Raw genomic sequence first — 17,732 nt, 5'->3', positions numbered from 1 at the left:
TGTTTCTGTAAACCTTAGAGACAGCAGCATGATCTAATGCAGTGTGTCTGCAAACCTTGGAGACAGCAGCATGATCTAATGCAGTGTGTCTGCAAGCCTTAGAGACAGCATCATGCTCTAATACAATGTCTCTGCAAACCTTAGAGACAGCAGCATGATCTAATGCAGTGTGTCTGCAAACCTTATAGACAGCATCATGCTCTAATGCAGCGTGTCTGCAAACCTTAGAGACAGCATCATGCTCTAATGCAGCGTGTCTGCAAACCTTAGAGACAGCAGCATGATCTAATGCAGCGTGTCTGCAAGCCTTAGAGACAGCAGCATGCTCTAATACAGTGTCTCTGAACACCTTAGAGACAGCAGCATGATCTAATGCAGTGTGTCTGCAAACCTTAGAGACAGCAGCATGATATAATGCAGTGTCTCTGCACACCTCAGAGACAGCAGCATGATCTAATGCAGCGTGTCTGCAAGCCTTAGAGACAGCAGCATGCTCTAATGCAGTGTCTCTGCAAACCTTAGAGACAGCAGCATGCTCTAATGCAGCGTGTCTGCAAACCTTAGAGACAGCATCATGCTCTAATGCAGCGTGTCTGCAAACCTTAGAGACAGCAGCATGATCTAATGCAGCGTGTCTGCAAGCCTTAGAGACAGCAGCATGCTCTAATGCAGTGTCTCTGCAAACCTTAGAGACAGCAGCATGATCTAATGCAGCGTGTCTGCACACCTCAGAGACAGCAGCATGATATAATGCAGTGTGTCTGCAAGCCTCAGAGACAGCAGCATGATATAATGCAGTGTGTCTGCAAGCCTTAGAGACAGCAGCATGATATAACGCAGCGTGTCTGCAAGCCTCAGAGACAGCAGCATGATCTAATGCAGCGTGTCTGCAAGCCTTAGAGACAGCAGCATGATATAATGCAGTGTGTCTGCACACCTCAGAGGCAGGGGGCTCCTGCTTTACAGGAGAACATTACAGAAGTCCCACAGCCGCGCTGCTCCCTAAGCATGTCCTAGGTTCTCCGGGGCCTCATTCTGGTGTTTCAGACCCTGTGTCTCTCACACATCACAGACACTTCTCTTGTACTTTAGGGGTGGTGGTCATATCTGGGCACAGGTGGAAGTCCATGCCTAGGTGGGCGCCCTTGGCTCTGGGGGGTCCTCCCTGGTGCCTGGTTGGCAAAGCATCTGGAGTGTGGCGGTTCTGCTGGTTCTTCCATGGGGTCTTGGGTGTTTTTCCATCTCCCATCCATGTGTGCCAGCCATTGGCAGCTGAGCCATGAGATGTGACGTGCTGGGGCTTGGCTTCAGAAGTGTTCATTGCTTTTTGTATTGTTTGTCATGTGGACTGTGTTGGGTGTGGAGTCTGCCAGAGTCAATTATCGATGTGCGCCTCTGTGCGTTTTCTCTCTCTCTCTCTGTCTCTCTTTCTCGTTCTCACTCGCTCTCTCTTTCTTTCTCGCTCTCTCTTTCTCTCTCTCTCTCTCTCTCTCTCTCTCTTTCTGTCTGTCTCTCTTTCGCTTTCTCTCCCTCTCTTTCTTTCTCGCTCTCTCTCGCTCTCTCTCTCTTTCTCTCTCTCTTTCTGTCTGTCTCTCTCGCTTTCTCTCTCTCTCTTTCTTTCTCGCTCTCTCTCTATTTCTTTCTCGCTCTCTTTCTTTCTCTCTCGCTCTCTCTCGCTCTCTCTCTTTCTCGCTCTCTCTCTATTTCTTTCTCGCTCTCTTTCTTTCTCTGTCTCTTTCTCTCTCGCTCTCTCTCTCTTTCTTTCTCTGTCTTTCTTTCTCTCTCTCGCTTTCTCTCTCTCTCTTTCTTTCTCTCATTCTTTCTATCTCGCTCTCTTTCACTCTCTCTCTTTCTTTCTCGTTCTCTCTCACACTCTTTCTTTCTCTCTCTCTCTGTCTCTTTCTTTCTCTCTGTATCTCTGTCTCTTCCGCTCTCTGTCTCTTTCTTTCTCTCTTTCTTTCTCTCGCTTTCTCTCCCTCTCTTTCTTTCTCGCTCTCTCTCGCTCTCTCTCTTTCTCTCTCTCTCTTTGTGTCTGTCTCTCTCTCGCTTTCTCTCCCTCTCTTTCTTTCTCGCTCTCTCTCTTTCTCTCTCTGACTCTTTCTGTCTGTCTCTCTCGCTTTCTCTCTCTCTCTGTCTCTTTCTTTCTCTCTGTCTCTAGCTCTCTCTCTCTCTCTCTTTCTCTCTTTCTTTCTCTCTCGCTTTCTCTCTCGCTCCCTCTCGCTCTCTCTCTCTTTCTTTCTCTCGCTCTCTCTCTCTCTTTCTTTCTCTTTCTTTCTCTCTCTCTCTCTCTCTCTCTCTCTCTCTCTCTCTCTCTCTCTTTCTTTCGCTCTATGTCTCGCTCTCTCTCTCTCTCTCTCTCTCTCTTCCTGTCTGTCTCTCTCGCTCTCTCTCTCTCTTTCTCGCTCTCTCTCGCTCTCTCTCTCTCTCTGTCTGTATCTCTCTCTTTCTAAGTGTGTAAAGTGAGCAGTGACTGATGGTGCAGAGCGTTGCTGTGGATGGTGCCTGCAGGGATAACTGTGTGTGCTTGCTGTGTGATACCACGTGATGGGTGCCAGCATCTCTGGCATTGTGTGGCATCACCTCCGTGACCACGTCCTCACTCTCCCCGTTCTCTCCCTGGATCCGCTCTACAGACGAAGAGCGCCGAGTGGAATCTTCGTCCTCCGACTACATGGAGATCGCCATCTACTGCTTCGGGGTCTTCTTGATCGTCTGCATGATCTTCATCGGGATCGCGTGCCGCATGAAGAGCCGAAACAAGAAGACGGACTTCAGTAGCCCGCCGGCGGTGCACAAGCTGAGCAAGAGCCTCCCACTGCGCAGACAGGTAACAGAAAGTAGATAGAGGGTTCAAAAACCCTTACTTACTAACAGCCGGCCATTCCTCCCCCTAGAAGAAAGCTCAAATACTGCCTCAGACTGCTGGGTGTGAAGATGTGCAATGGGGTAGGATTAGGAGGAGTGTGGTGGCAATCATTTATTTTTAACTGGGTTGTCCAACTCCAGGCCCCGAGGGCCAGATCCATGTCAGGTTTTCAGGATACCCCTCATTAATATTCAGGAGATAAATTTGCATACCATGATTCTAAATATCTGCACATTTTTGCTCATGAATGTTAATGAGGGATATCCTGAAAACCCGCCAGGATCCCGGCTGTCGAGGCCTGCAGTTGGACAACCATTCTACCCCAATACAGATTGCCAGGTGCAACCCTGTGATGGGGTGCAGGTTCCGTCGCTGTTCTTCTGTGTCAGGACCCCGCGGATCATAATGTCTAAACCCTCTGCTGCGGAGAATGAACCATGACTATACTAAGGTCCAACTATCCCTTGAGCAATAAATATTGCACTGATAATGTATTGAGGTTCTGGGGAACACTGTTCCCAGCCCCCCTGCTGTGGCTCAGGAACAGTGACTGTATTAAGAGTCCATAGGTCACCCTGCTTAATTCACCACTCTGGTTCAGGAACCATCCAACCAGCCATGCACTTGTGCTCTCTGAGTTGCCATGTCAACTCCCCCAATGGGGTACCAATGTCATCACGATGGACCGTGCTTGATACTCATGAAAGCACCTACGCAACCTCTGTAAAACCGCATGGGCTTCTAGCGATCAGAGAAGATCGCTGCACTTGGAGGCCTGGTACGTGTCTTTGTTTCCCAACAACCCAGCAGATCTCTCGAGCCGGTGGGCTGGAAACTCTGCTGTTTGCCAGCCACTGCTGAGTGTCTGGTACAGTCACGCTAACAACGACAAGTTGCATGGATGGTCCACGAGTTAATATGTGACACTGTACAATAACATGCACTTTTCTGGGTTAATTTAATTTAGACAAAAAAATGTCTTGCCAGAGTCAATGCAAATACTTTAAGGTCAAGAAAAGAGAAGTGGTTTGCAAACGTAAGGTCCTCAATGTGACCATTGAAGATGATATGCCTTCTGAGAGGGTGCTCCCCTTTTACCAGTGTGTTATTGCAAGGGCAGCTGTGGGTGCGCTTCTCAATGATGCTTGCTGGTTCTCCGAGCTGTGCTCTTAGCACATGTCATAGCTCGAGGATGCAGTGGCTGCAAAGCTGTATCCACATTGATGATGGACAGCAACACTGTGCTGCTGTGGCTCTGGAGGAACCTGAATGATGGTGGGCAGCAACACTGTGCTGCTCTGGAGGAACCTGAATGATGGTGGGCGGCAACACTGTGCTCCTCTGGTGGGAGGAACCTGAATGATGGTGGGCAGCAACACTTTGCTGCTCTGGAGGAACCTGAATGATGGTGGGCAGCAACACTGTGCTGCTGTGGCTCTGGAGGAACCTGAGTGATGGTGGGCAGCAACACTGTGCTGCTCTGGTGGGGGAGGAACCTGAATGATGGTGGGCAGCAACACTGTGCTGCTGTGGCTCTGTAGGAACCTGAATGATGGTGGGCAGCAACACCGTGCTGCTGTGGCTCTGCAGGAACCTGAGTGATGGTGGGCAGCAACTCCATGCTGCTCTGGTGGGAGGAACCTGAATGATGGTGAGCAGCAACACTGTGCTGCTGTGGCTCTGGAGGAACCTGAGTGATGGTGGTCAGCAACACCGTGCTGCTCTGGTGGGAGGAACCTGAATGATGGTGGGCAGCAACACCGTGCTGCTGCGGCTCTGTAGGAACCTGAATGATAGTGGGCAGCAACATTGTACTGCTGTGGCTCTGGAGGAATTTGAGTGATGGTGGGCAGCAACACTGTGCTGGTCTGGTGGGAGGAACCTGAATGATGGTGGACAGCAACACTGTGCTGCTGTGGCTCTGAAGGAACCTGAATGATGGTGGACAGCAACAGCGTGCTCCTGGGGCTCAAGAGGAACCTGAATGGTGGTGGGCAGCAACACTGTGCTGCTGTGGCTCTGTAGGAACCTGAATGATGGTGGACAGCAACTCCGTGCTGCTCTGGTGGGAGGAACCTGAATGACGGTGGGCATCAACACTGTGCTGCTGTGGCTCTGTAGGAACCAGAATGATGGTGGGCAGCAACACTGTGCTGCTGTGGCTCTTGAGGAACCTGGGTGATGGTGGGCAGCAACACTGTGCTGCTCTGGTGGGAGGAACCTGAATGATGGTGGGCAGCAGCACCGTGCTGCTGTGGCTCTGTAGGAACCTGAATGATGGTGTGCAGCAACACTGTGCTGCTGTGGCTCTGGAGGAACCTGAATGATGGTGGGCAGCAACACTGTGCTGCTCTGGTGGGAGGAACCCGATTGATGGTGAGCAGCAACACTGAGCTGCTCTGGTGGGAGGAACCTGAAAGATGGTGGGCAGAAACACTGTACTTCTGTGGCTCTGTAGGAACCTGAATGATGGTGGGCAGCAACACTGTGCTTCTGTGGCTCTGGAGGAACCTGAATGATGGTGGGCAGCAACACTGTGCTGCTGTGGCTCTGGACGAACCTGAATGATGGTGGGCACCAACACTGTGCTGCTCTGGAAGAACCTGAATGATGGTGTGCAGCAACACTGTGCTGGAGGAACCTGAATGATGGTGGGAAGCAACACTGTGCTGCTGTGGCTCTGGACGAACCTGAATGATGGTGGGCACCAACACTGTGCTGCTCTGGAGGAACCTGAATGGTGGTGGGCAGCAACACTGTGCTGCTGTGGCTCTGTAGGAACCTGAATGATGGTGGACAGCAACTCCGTGCTGCTCTGGTGGGAGGAACCTGAATGACGGTGGGCATCAACACCGTGCTGCTGTGGCTCTGTAGGAACCAGAATGATGGTGGGCAGCAACACTGTGCTGCTGTGGCTCTGGAGGAACCTGAGTGATGGTGGGCAGCAACACTGTGCTGCTCTGGTGGGAGGAACCTGAATGATGGTGGGCAGCAGCACCGTGCTGCTGTGGCTCTGTAGGAACCTGATTGATGGTGTGCAGCAACACTGTGCTGCTGTGGCTCTGGAGGAACCTGAATGATGGTGGGCAGCAACACTGTGCTGCTCTGGTGGGAGGAACCCGAATGATGGTGAGCAGCAACACTGAGCTGCTCTGGTGGGAGGAACCTGAAAGATGGTGGGCAGAAATACTGTGCTTCTGTGGCTCTGTAGGAACCTGAATGATGGTGGGCAGCAACACTGTGCTTCTGTGGCTCTGGAGGAACCTGAATGATGGTGGGCAGCAACACTGTGCTGCTGTGGCTCTGGGGCTCTGGACGAACCTGAATGATGGTGGGCACCAACACTATGCTGCTCTGGAGGAACCTGAATGATGGTGTGCAGCAACACTGTGCTGGAGGAACCTGAATGATAGTGGGCAGCAATACTGTGCTGCTCTGGAGCAACATGAATGATGGTGGGCAGCAACACTGTGCCGCTCTGGAAGAACCTGAATGATGGTGTGCAGCAACACTGTGCTGCTCTGGAGGAATCTGAAATAGTAGCTCAGGATTAGGGTTTATAGCCAAAGAGGTTGTAAACTAGAACTTCTGGTCCTAAACCAATCACATGAAGCGGGTTTGTTCGACCTCAGAACTGTCCCTACATACTGGCAACCGTGAAAAGGTGGGAGTTCCTCCGCAGATTTCTTTGGCCATCTTTAGAAAGATGGCTGTTTCTGGGGTCATTATCTTATGAACTTTCTAACACGCCCAAAAATGCAGGAGCATGTGGTGTCCTCAGTGTTCAAGAGTGTGTGAATTGATTTCCTCTAAAACAAAAGCGTATGTACTACGTTTAAACTAAAAATGATAATTTAATACCACAGCAGCTCATAGTTCAGGTACGTGTCTGCTTTGCAAGTATAGATGAAGTATTAATACCCCAATGCACTTTTTTCGACCTGTTCATGAGCGCAGACAACTTACTTCTTTAGGACAACACTGAGAGTACCTCGGTTGTAATTACTACGGCACATACTGAAAGTTAACATCTTACGTCTTTTTGGACCGTGACAGCCATGTTGTAAATCACGATTAGATATGATGGAAAATGAAGTAATTTACAGTAATAGTTATCCTACCAGGCTACATTTCAGTATAAAACCCTGATCCAAACATTTTTAGCCATACGTTGCTCCTACTTGATTAAAAAAGAATCTGTGGGCAGTGTGATTCCGTTCTTTTTTTAAAAAAAAACATATAATTGGTCCTAAAAAGCTACCTGTATCCCTTCTCCGATGATATATCTCACTTTTACACCCACGCAGGATTTCCAAAACAGTCAACTGGACGAAACAAATGTCCTGAAGAAGGCCTATGGATCAATCATACTCCGGATCGAAAGAGTTGTCGAAACCATTTGACTACTATTTACTTTATGTGATACTGTCTAGAACTTAGAAACACCCACACATGTTGACAATCCATACACATATCTATCCAATTGATAAAGCACAATACAATTTTGATACTTTATAGTCACAGTACATACCCCTATTTTTCAACAACCAAACACTTTACAGACTTGGCGTTGGTGAATAGGATCTACCTCATCATTCAGGTATGGATGGCCACTCACGGCCTATGCCTGAATGATGACAAGACAGAATTGATAATTCTTGGCACCCCTTCTAACATCTCCAAACTAGGTCCCGAATACGCTTCATCATTGATGGCAACCATATCACAGTCTCTAAGGAGGTAAAAACCCTAGGTTTCTACCTGGACGCTACCATGTCCTTTAATAAGCAACTGAAATCCTTGGCCTCCACTACAGACTACATGTGCAAGCTTATCAGAGCTGCCAAGCCCTTCCTCTCCAACGGTAAATGCATTATACTGGCCAGAGCATTCATTCTCTCCAGATTAGACTACTGCAATGCTCTCTACAGTAGCGCTAACAAAGCCATTTTCCAAAAACTACAAATACTACAAAACAACGCTCTTGGTGCCGCACTAGGCACTAACGAAAGAGTGCACATGACTGCCATTAGACGCCAATATAATTGGCTATCTACCCAAAACAAAATACATCTAAAAATCGCCTCCCTAACGCACAAAGCATTACACAATGCTGCCCCCAGCTACCTAATCAACAAATTGACTAGAAAACCCCCCAGCAGGCCCACCAGAACTGTCAATACAAACTGCCTGGTGGTACCAAGATTCAAGTCCTCCAAAATTGGCAGCAACAGTTTCCCTGTGAAGGCCACTAAACTTTGGAACTCACTGCCATACGGGCTAAGACCTGATCAACCCTACCCAAATTTCAGAAAGAACCTCATCACCCACCTCAATCGGACCGAAGACTAGTCCCAACTCAAACTACTGCACAACAGTACACTTTACCTACCATGATTGTAAACTACTGTATATTATGATGTAAATAACTTTCTTTCCTTGCAATCTACTATACATGCAAACTATTGCATACTTCTGTACACTACAATGTAAATAACTTCTTTTTTCTTGAAACTTATTACCTGCACATTCTGAGCCCTACCCTTTCTGCATTTCACGTGTCACGTGTCAATTTATACTGTTTGCCATTATGTAGCTTTGTAAGCCTTGCATATCCTATGCTGCGCCCCGTTAGTCCCTGGTCTGGTGCGCATTAGAAATTCAATAAATAAACAAACAAACAAACTTTCTACGCTAAGGTGTTGTTTCACAGAGACATGATTATGAGTAGTTCCAAATTATCTCATACAAACCTCTTAGAGAATCAGACCCTAAGTATTGAGTGGCTCTGTCCTGTGCTTTGATGTTTAGATCATTAAATCATCATTGTTCAGCTTTTCAATTAAAATAACCTTTCATTGTTGGTACCACAAAGTTAAAACCATACTGTTGATATCAGTACAAGTGTGAAAGTATTGGAGCAATTGTGTTTTTCGCCCAGAACTTCATCTGGACAACTCTAGTCTGACATTGCCTATAATCGAACGATTCTGGATTAAAAAGTGCCAGATGAAAGAGCAAAATGTGCCAGATAACAAACCACTCTGGGTGATAATATGCTGGTAGACAGAGGGGAAGTCCAGCTTGCTTTGTAATCTGACATTTTCTCTCTATTACCTGCAATTTAACCATTCGGACAGCCTTGTTTAAGGACACCTTCGGTTACCCGGCACATCTTGATATCCGGTACACCTGGTTCCTAAGTGCGCGCCAGATAAGAGAGATTTTTCTGTACTTTTGCTCTGAGTCATTTTTCAGGATCAGGCTGAAGTACTCGCCTTTTATTTTGGGTTTTCTGGACACAATTGTAGTCCAAGTAGCATCTATTCTATTATTGCAATTTTTGTAGTGCGTTTAAGACGTTACGTCACATCTTCTGATGTCCTAAAGAAAGTCGAAATTCACTCCCAATTCCTAAAAAAGGGATACCAAAACCATATAATTGCTTAAAAGCTAAACAAGTTGGCAAATTAGAAAGACAAAACAAGCAGAAGAAAGGGAGCTTTGCAGTACTCCACCATGCCTGTGACTTCTGGCCACAAATGGTAGTGTGAGGGAGCACAGGGTTGGAGGGAATACGTTGCCAGGTGGGTTGTTTGAGGACAGGAGGGGGGTATTCGTGATGGTGAAAAGGTAATGCCAGGGGAGGGTGGCAGAGTAAGAAGCAGGAAGTGAGTATTGCAAAGGGGTTCCCGGGCGTCCCTTGTCTACTGGCTTTGCCCAAGAAGGAGGGGCTGGGGATGGATGTCAGAGTGTGGGGTTTCTGTGGGGTTTCTGTGCTATTTTCCCCACCAAAGCAGTCACCCAGACCTGTTTGTTTTGGTCTTCTTTGTGGTACTTGGGCAGAGGTGGGCATTTGGGACCGTCTTGGCTGGTAGGGTCAGCTTGGGAAACCCTTTCTGCGATGGTGAGAGGTGGTGGGATTTGGGAGGGGGCTAGAGGGAGGCCCCCACTGGTGGGAATCCTGCATGCTCCCCCTTCTCAGTCTCTCATGTGCCCCGGCTGGCTTCATGGGTCCCCCGCCAATGTGCTGTGAACCTCGGACCACCATCACATCTGTGTCCTCTGCTCTTTCCTCCCCGTGAACAGGTGTCATCGGACTCCAGCTCCTCCATGAACTCCAACACCCCACTGGTGAGGATCACCACCCGCCTCTCCTCCAACACCGACACCCCCATGCTGTCCGGAGTCTCTGAGTACGAGCTGCCGGAGGACCCCAAGTGGGAATATTCACGAGACAAGTGAGTAGCGGGACCTCTCTGGGGGAGAGGGGAAACATCCTGCACGCGGGGACAAATGCACTGCACAGTCTTAGTTTCACGCTGTTGGAGTACGTCTGTGTGTGTGTGTGTGCTCACGCACATGTGTGTGTACGCCTGCACCGCTGCTGCCAATGCTGCATCTGCTCTTTGTGCATGAAAGGTTTGCTGCGCTGCTGTGCTGCTTCAGTTCGGCGGTTGTATCTGTGAGAAAGACTGCACTGCTGTTTCCTATGCTGCACCTGCTCAGTTTGCATACAATGTTTGCTGCGCAGCTTTGCTGTTTAGGCAGTAGTATCTGTGAGAAAGACTGCACTGCTGTTTCCTATGCCGCACCTGCTCAGTTTGCATGCAAGGCTTGCTGCACTGCTTCGCTGCTTCAGCGGTTCTGTTTGTGAGAAAGACTACGCTGCTGTTTCCTATGCCGCACCTGCTCAGTTTGCATGCAAGGCTTGCTGCGCTGCTTTGCTGCTTCGGCGGTTCTGTTTGTGAGAAAGACTACGCTGCTGTTTCCTATGCCGCACCTGCTCAGTTTGCATGCAAGGCTTGCTGCGCTGCTTTGGTGCTTCGGCGGTTCTGTTTGTGAGAAAGACTGCGCTGCTGTTTCCTATGCCGCACCTGCTCAGTTTGCATGCAAGGCTTGCTGCGCTGCTTTGCTGCTTCGGCGGTTCTGTTTGTGAGAAAGACTGCGCTGCTGTTTCCTATGCCGCACCTGCTCAGTTTGCATGCAAGGCTTGCTGCGCTGCTTTGATGCTTCGGCGGTTCTGTTTGTGAGAAAGACTGCACTGCTGTTTCCTATGCTGCACCTGCTCAGTTTGCATGCAAGGCTTGCTGCGCTGCTTTGCTGCTTCGGCGGTTCTGTTTGTGAGAAAGACTGCGCTGCTGTTTCCTATGCTGCACCTGCTCAGTTTGCATGCAATGTTTGCTGCACTGGTTTGGCGGTTCTATTTGTGAGAAAGTCTGCAGTGCTGCTGCGTTTACTACATGTGTGCTGTGCGTATATGAGATGTAGAGGGCGCTTGTGGGGGTTCATCTGGTGATATGGGTGATGCAGGGGTGAGAGCCGGTGCAGTAGCCCAGGCATGTTGCCGCTGCCCAGAGGGGCTGTTTGTTTGGACTCTGCTGTGAAGGATCGTTTCCAGGATTAGGAGTGAGTGTGGAAAGTGTGAGCCTGGTAAACATTGACAGCAGGGGTGGGCGGTGGGCTCAGCCCATGAATGGAGTCTATTGAAGGCAGTGTATGCTTGGAGGGAAGTGGGGCGGGGGGGCACAATATGGTGCATTGTTGGCTCAGACATGGTTGCTCCTGGCACATACATAGGGTCTTTTTCCAAGGTAAATGTCTGCCCGTCAGAGCTGCGGGGAGGGCAGGCAGACCTCAGGCCGCTGTCTGTGGAGGACCGGGGCAGCACAGGGACCAGATCCTGCTTAGAACCCGCATATAGGGCTAGTGTGGGTGTCCAGGGTATCTCAGAGGTGCACTGTAGACGAATAGGCAACGCGGTGGAACCGCACCGGAGGCCGGCGTTCATACGACTGGCCTGCAGGCGGGACACACCACAACTGTGCCCTGGGATGCAGGGGGCACACACGGCACCTATGGCAGGATGGGCACTGGCACCCAGTCTGGAGCTGGGGTGGATGGGCCCGCTGCAGGATGGGGAACCACGGGAAAATGTGAAACCCTTGGGTCTGCCTGAGAAGCGCACTCCTTGTATCTGCTCCCAGGCAGAATACACACAGATTAGGCTGCCACACAGTGAATTTGAATATACTTAGGGCTTGCTACAACCCTGCAAGGGGGTTGGCACGAGATTCAAACTTCCAACCATGCCTAGATTCTAGCTATGGCGACAATGCATGTAATTGGTTCTCTGGAGATATGGGCAATAGAAGGAGTACCACAGGCGGTGATTGAGCCCTCTCTTCTCCTCTCCCTGCATGTGCTTTGCAATGTGCCCTCCATCTGTGCCCACTGTGGCCGGTGCCCTCCTCTCGCAGTGACCACATTCCCTTTCTCTCCACAGGCTTACGCTGGGGAAGCCTTTGGGTGAGGGCTGCTTTGGGCAGGTGGTGATGGCAGAGGCGGTGGGCATTGACAAGGACTGTCCGAAGGAGGCCGTGACTGTGGCGGTGAAGATGCTGAAGGGTAAGGGCTTAACTCTGCCATGGCCGGGAGGGTCAGAGTTACCAACGGTGTGTGCCGGGCTCTTGTGTTCGGGGGATGCTCCTGGGCAACATTGTCTTATTCTTGCCCCCTCTGTCTGTGGCACCTCTGAGCTGCCCACTGTGTCTAAGACTTAAGTTATAACCTTTGTGTACATTTCCCTCTCTGACTTTCTTCATTCTCTCCTGCCACATTACTTTTGTGTGTTTGTTTTTGCCCATCTAGTCTCTTATCTCTTTCACCTACATCTGGAGGAAAGCTATTGGCTGCTGGTTCCCCCAAGTCCCCCAAGATTGGTGTTCTCTCCAGAGGGTTGCTTTAACCCTGGCAGGTTAATATATGTCAGTGCTATTTCCTTTATTTGCAAAAGATGTCCTTTTGCAACGGCTCTGGATACCTTCATGGCTGCGGAACCACAGGCGACCAGTTCTATAGGCTTAATTTTGGGCACACAAAGGGGGATTAGGCTTGACTGAGCCCCTGGCGATGGGGTTAGGGAGTCAGTGCAAGTAGCATGTGGGGTCTTCCCCAGAGTCTTCACTAGTCTTTGGACTGTGGTGCCCGATACCTCCCTCCCTTAGTTGAGACATCTGCCCCTTCAGTGGTTCAAACAGTCACTCAGGTTCTCTAGGGCAGGGCCGGCGCTAGGATTTGTGGGGCCAAGTGTGGCAAATTAAGTGCGGGTCCCTTAATTTGCATTTGATGACATCACAGGAAGTGACATCACAATATAATAACCCCTATGTATGTAGGTAGGAGCGAAAACATGGTAAAAAAACAAATATATTTAAATAACCCAAGAGGAACATTTCCAATAGCTACACTAGCAAAGTATAAAAGGTGCCCACCTTTTAAGCCCAAAAATGTATAAATAAATATTCCAAAGAAAACAAAATCCAAGCATGAGACTGCAAACATGAGCACCTGGTGTGAGCAAGCAAACTTGTTTTTAATGTTGGCCACAAAAACCCATAACAGGGGTTGCGTCCAGCCGTTGAAAAAAGTGGACGGACGTTGCCCACCCACATGTATCGACTTGTGCCCTCAAAATCAGTACAGGGCCAGAACCAGAGAAAATATCCCCTCCAGTCTCCAGGATGACAAACTCTCCAGTCACATCCTTGGTAAATATTCATGGCTCCCTTGCAGGCTTCATATGCAATGAGAGGAAAATGTTACATTCTACTTAACGCTTTTTGGCTTGGGAAATATAAACGTGTGGAAATAAGGCAAATGGCTAAAACGGTTTTGTGCGCTATGCTTAATTGTGCTGGAGGAAGGCACTGATTTTAGGCAAATAACTGCTGCTTTGCAAGTGCTTTCAAAATAAAAATGCCCCTTTGCTGTTCTTAACACATTAAGAACGCCTTGTCCACAACAATGGTCACTTAAATAGGCCATCACTAGTAAATTGCACCCACTTTTTAAGTGATCAGCGGTGCTTACGAGGGTCCCAGCGCCTATTGGGCCGCTGGGAGGGGGACATTAGTCTCGCCAGCGTCACGGCAGGAGGTTGACCCAGTAACAAAAGGTAAGCTCCCCTCTAATTCTATATCCAAGGGTCTGTCTTTCTGTCCCTCTAACTCTGTCTCAGTCCCTCTAGCTGTCCGTTTCACTCTCGCTCTTTCTCCTTCCCTCACTCTACGCCTGTCTCTCTCTGTCCCTCTAACTCTGTCTCTGTCCCTCTAGCTGTCCGTTTCACTCTCGCTCTTTCTCCTTCCCTCACTCTATGCCTGTCTCTCTCTGTCCCTCTAACTCTGTCTCCGTCCCTCTAGCTGTCCGTTTCACTCTCGCTCTTTCTCCTTCCCTCACTCTATGCCTGTCTCTCTCTGTCCCTCTAACTCTGTCTCTGTCCCTCTAGCTGTCCGTTTCACTCTCGCTCTTTCTCCTTCCCTCACTCTATGCCTGTCTCTCTCTGTCCCTCTAACTCTGTCTCTGTCCCTCTAGCTGTCCGTTTCACTCTCGCTCTTTCTCCTTCCCTCACTCTATGCCTGTCTCTCTCTGTCCCTCTAACTCTGTCTCTGTCCCTCTAGCTGTCCGTTTCACTCTCGCTCTTTCTCCTTCCCTCACTCTGTCTGTCTCTCTCTGTTCGTATTTATTTTTCTTTCTGTCTTTTGTTTCTCCTTCTCTCTCTCTCTCTCTCTCTTTCTCTCTCTCTGTAACTTTGTTTGCTCCCTCAAGTTGCATCCCTGTACAGTCTTCAAAGTCCTTGTTTGTGAAATGGCTCCTATTCTCTCCCTTTGTGCAATGCTTCCTCCTGCGTCTCTGTGTGGAAATTGGGTAAGTTCTCTTTGGGCTCCCTGCATGCAGGCCTCTGTCGCCTGATCGCTCCACTCACCGGCCTCTCGCTGCCTCTTTACACCGCCTGTGCTATGCCTCTTCTCTCATCCCTTTTCTTCCTTCTCTGCGCTCATGTTCTGCTCCCCTCTCCATGATGTCTTTCACCCCCTAGCTCTGCCCTTCTTTCTCTATCAAATACCCCGTGATTTATTTATAGGGTGTGTCATCGGGGTTGCCGGGGGCTGCCATTACGGCAGAGGGAGGTGATTGGGGCTCAGGGTCGGAGGGTGGTCATCGGGGCTGGGTGGTGGCTCACATCGGAGGTAGAGGTCAATTGGCCCTGGGGTGGCATGTCACTGGGGTCGTGGACTTTCAATGGCACTGAATCCTTGATTGGAGCACGTCTGGTTTATGTAGCCTGGCCTATCTTTGGGGCTTTGCCTTGGAGTTGGGGGGTCAGTCATAACAGTTGGTTCTGGGAGTGGCAGCGTGGGAGCTCCCATAGGGGCCGGCTGGAGGTTGCAGATGAGGCTTGTCACAGGCATTGCGCCTGGGCAGGAGGGGTCTTCTTGTAGAATGAACCTAGCAGTGGGACACTACTGTCACATTCAGGTGCCGTTGACCCTTGAGGAGAGATTTTATAAAGGCTGGCATTGAGGTGGATACTCGAGGAGTGGGCTATGGCTGAGGCTGTACCTCGAGGCAGGGCATCTGCCATCGGAGAGGGCTGGGGCATGAGAACAACATTGGCACAGGCTGTGGGGGTGGCACAGTCTTGGGGGCCTGTCGCTGGGAGTCTGTTGCCGGGGTTCTGTTGCTGGGGTACTTTCGCTGGCACTTTGAGGGTTCTGGGGAATTGTACCTGGATCCAGCCATAGGTCTTTGCTGCATGGTGACTGTATCTGGGTCTTGGCACGCCTCCTCCACCCCTTGCGCGACTCATGTGGAGGCTTTCCCGGTCCTGTATGCCGGTGCTGACCTACCTGTGTTCTTCTTTGCAGATGATGCTACTGAGAAGGACCTTTCGGACCTGGTGTCTGAGATGGAAATGATGAAAATGATTGGAAAGCATAAGAACATCATCAATCTTTTGGGAGCGTGCACTCAGGATGGTGAGTGTGGTGCGCGCCGTGGCCTGAGATGCGGTATAGGGGGCGAGCGTCGCATCAAGTTCCTGTCAATGGAGCAATAGTGCAGCACAGGTGCCTGCCCGTCGTGGCTGCTGATGAGCTGCATTTGGACCCTGTTATGCCAATAGTAGTTTCAGAATGCCTAGACTTGTTTGTGGTGCGGCGTGCCTTGCCCCCGCCAGTGGTGTCCAGACCTCCGCCTACTGGAAGGCCTGTGTCAATGGTGCCTGTCAGGGGCCACTGACATAGCTCTTCCCTGGTCTGTCCTCTCCAATCATATGATGCGAGCATACAACAATCTATGCCACCATTGTGCATGTAGTGACATGTATGTGCCCGACTGTGTATACACCGATGGCTGACAGTACAGTGGTACTTGTCTAAACATACCCTAACTTGAGGTTCGCCCATTACTTCACAGGTCCCCTCTATGTGATAGTCGAATATGCTTCCAAGGGGAACCTGCGTGAGTACCTACGCACCCGCCGCCCGCCTGGCATGGAGTACTCCTTCAACATCAACCGAATCCCAGAAGAGCAGATGACTTTCAAGGATCTGGTGTCCTGCACGTACCAGCTGGCGAGGGGCATGGAGTACTTGGCATCGCAGAAGGTCAGTCCATAGAAGCCAACGTGGTAGCCCTGCTTGGTTAGAAATGATAAATGCTGAGCCCTGGTTGGGCAACAGATGAATGTATCCTGGGTATATCCTGTGAGATGAGGGCCACACATCCTCCACTCCCCACCTACCTTGAGACTCTATGATCAGCCCCCCCTCTTCCCCTGTTTCCTCTGCAGGATACTTGTAGATCCCTTGCTATCAAATTGCCCGCCTTCCCCCATACCGGTTGGTAGCTCCCCACCCTCTTGCATCTCTGCTTCCCTCGCCGTGTCCTCCCCCTATGACTTGTAAAGCACTCCGTTGCCTCCCAGAGCTAGGTCCATTCTCACTAATTAATAATACAAGTGGGTTCCTGGAGCCGTGGGTGCTCCCTGCTTCTGGAAGAGTGAGCAGAATGCAGTAGGCCGAATACATGGGACCGTGCTCTCCGGGGCATTCATAGCCTTGTCTTCACGCTTTATACAGAGGCTCCTACCGCAGTCGGCACCTATATGGGGAAGGCAGACTCTCTTACGTGCCAGCCTGGATCTTCCCGAACGCAGTACCTTCAGGTGTCCCCCTGGCCCATAGTGCACGTTTCCCGCCTCTTTTAGCAGGTTGCTGCGCTCCACTGCATCTTGCAGCTCATGCCCCCGCTGCACCTCTGTTTCACTGTCAGTCTAAACCACATGTCCTTTCCTCAGTGCATACATCGAGACCTGGCGGCGAGGAATGTCTTGGTGACGGAAACCAACGTCATGAAAATTGCAGACTTTGGTTTGGCGCGAGACATCAACAACATCGACTATTACAAGAAGACCACCAATGTGAGTAACCAATGACTTCAAGTTGAAGCGCTAGATCCCAATGCCTTCAAGTTGCAGCGCTAGATCCCAATGACGTCAAGTTGCAGTGCTAGATCCCAGTCCCTTCAAGTTGCAGCGATAGATCCTGATGTCTACAAGTCACAGCACTCGATTTCAATGCCTTCATGTTGCAGCGCTATATCCCAATGACATCACGTTGCAGCAATAGATTCCAATGCCATCAAGTTGCAGTGCTAGATCCCAATGCCTTCAAGTTGAAGCACTAGATCCCAATGCCTTCAAGTTGCAGCACTAGATTGCAATGCCTTCAAGTTGCACCACTAGATCCCAATGATGTCTAGTTGTAACACTAGATCCCAGTGCCTTCAAGTTGCAGCGCTAGATCCCAATGACATCAAGTTGAAGCACTAGATCCCAATGCCTTCAAGTTGCAGTGCTAGATCCCAATGACGTCAAGTTGCAGTGCTAGATCCCAGTCCCTTCAAGTTGCAGCGCTAGATCCCAATGCCTTCAAGTTGCAGAGATAGATCCTGATGCCTTCAAGTTGCAGCACTAGATCCCAGTGTCTTCAAGTTGCAGCGCTAGATCCCAATGCCTTCAAGT

General features: G+C 50.0%; 1 protein-coding gene across 7 annotated transcripts in view; it reads left to right on the top strand.

Annotated features, from left to right (window-relative positions):
- The window catches only part of FGFR2 (fibroblast growth factor receptor 2), a 159,331-nt gene that overhangs the window by 103,314 nt on the left and 38,285 nt on the right, over positions 1-17,732 (top strand). For 5 of the 7 annotated variants that reach the window (XM_069611955.1, XM_069611957.1, XM_069611953.1 and 2 more), the window contains 6 exons: positions 2,634-2,834; positions 9,957-10,107; positions 12,153-12,274; positions 15,574-15,684; positions 16,124-16,314; positions 17,007-17,129. In XM_069611955.1, coding sequence (XP_069468056.1) covers positions 2,634-2,834; positions 9,957-10,107; positions 12,153-12,274; positions 15,574-15,684; positions 16,124-16,314; positions 17,007-17,129 — 899 coding nt within the window. Of the gene's footprint in view, positions 1-2,633; positions 2,835-9,955; positions 10,108-12,152; positions 12,275-15,573; positions 15,685-16,123; positions 16,315-17,006; positions 17,130-17,732 lie in introns of all 7 variants that reach the window. The other 2 variants (XM_069611956.1, XM_069611954.1) reach the window with 1 other exon arrangement.

The sequence above is a fragment of the Ambystoma mexicanum genome, chromosome 8 (genome assembly GCF_040938575.1).
Source record: "Ambystoma mexicanum isolate Mex_15411 chromosome 8, UKY_AmexF1_1, whole genome shotgun sequence".
NCBI lineage: Eukaryota > Metazoa > Chordata > Amphibia > Caudata > Ambystomatidae > Ambystoma > Ambystoma mexicanum.
This window is presented reverse-complemented; position numbering and strand designations above follow the sequence as displayed.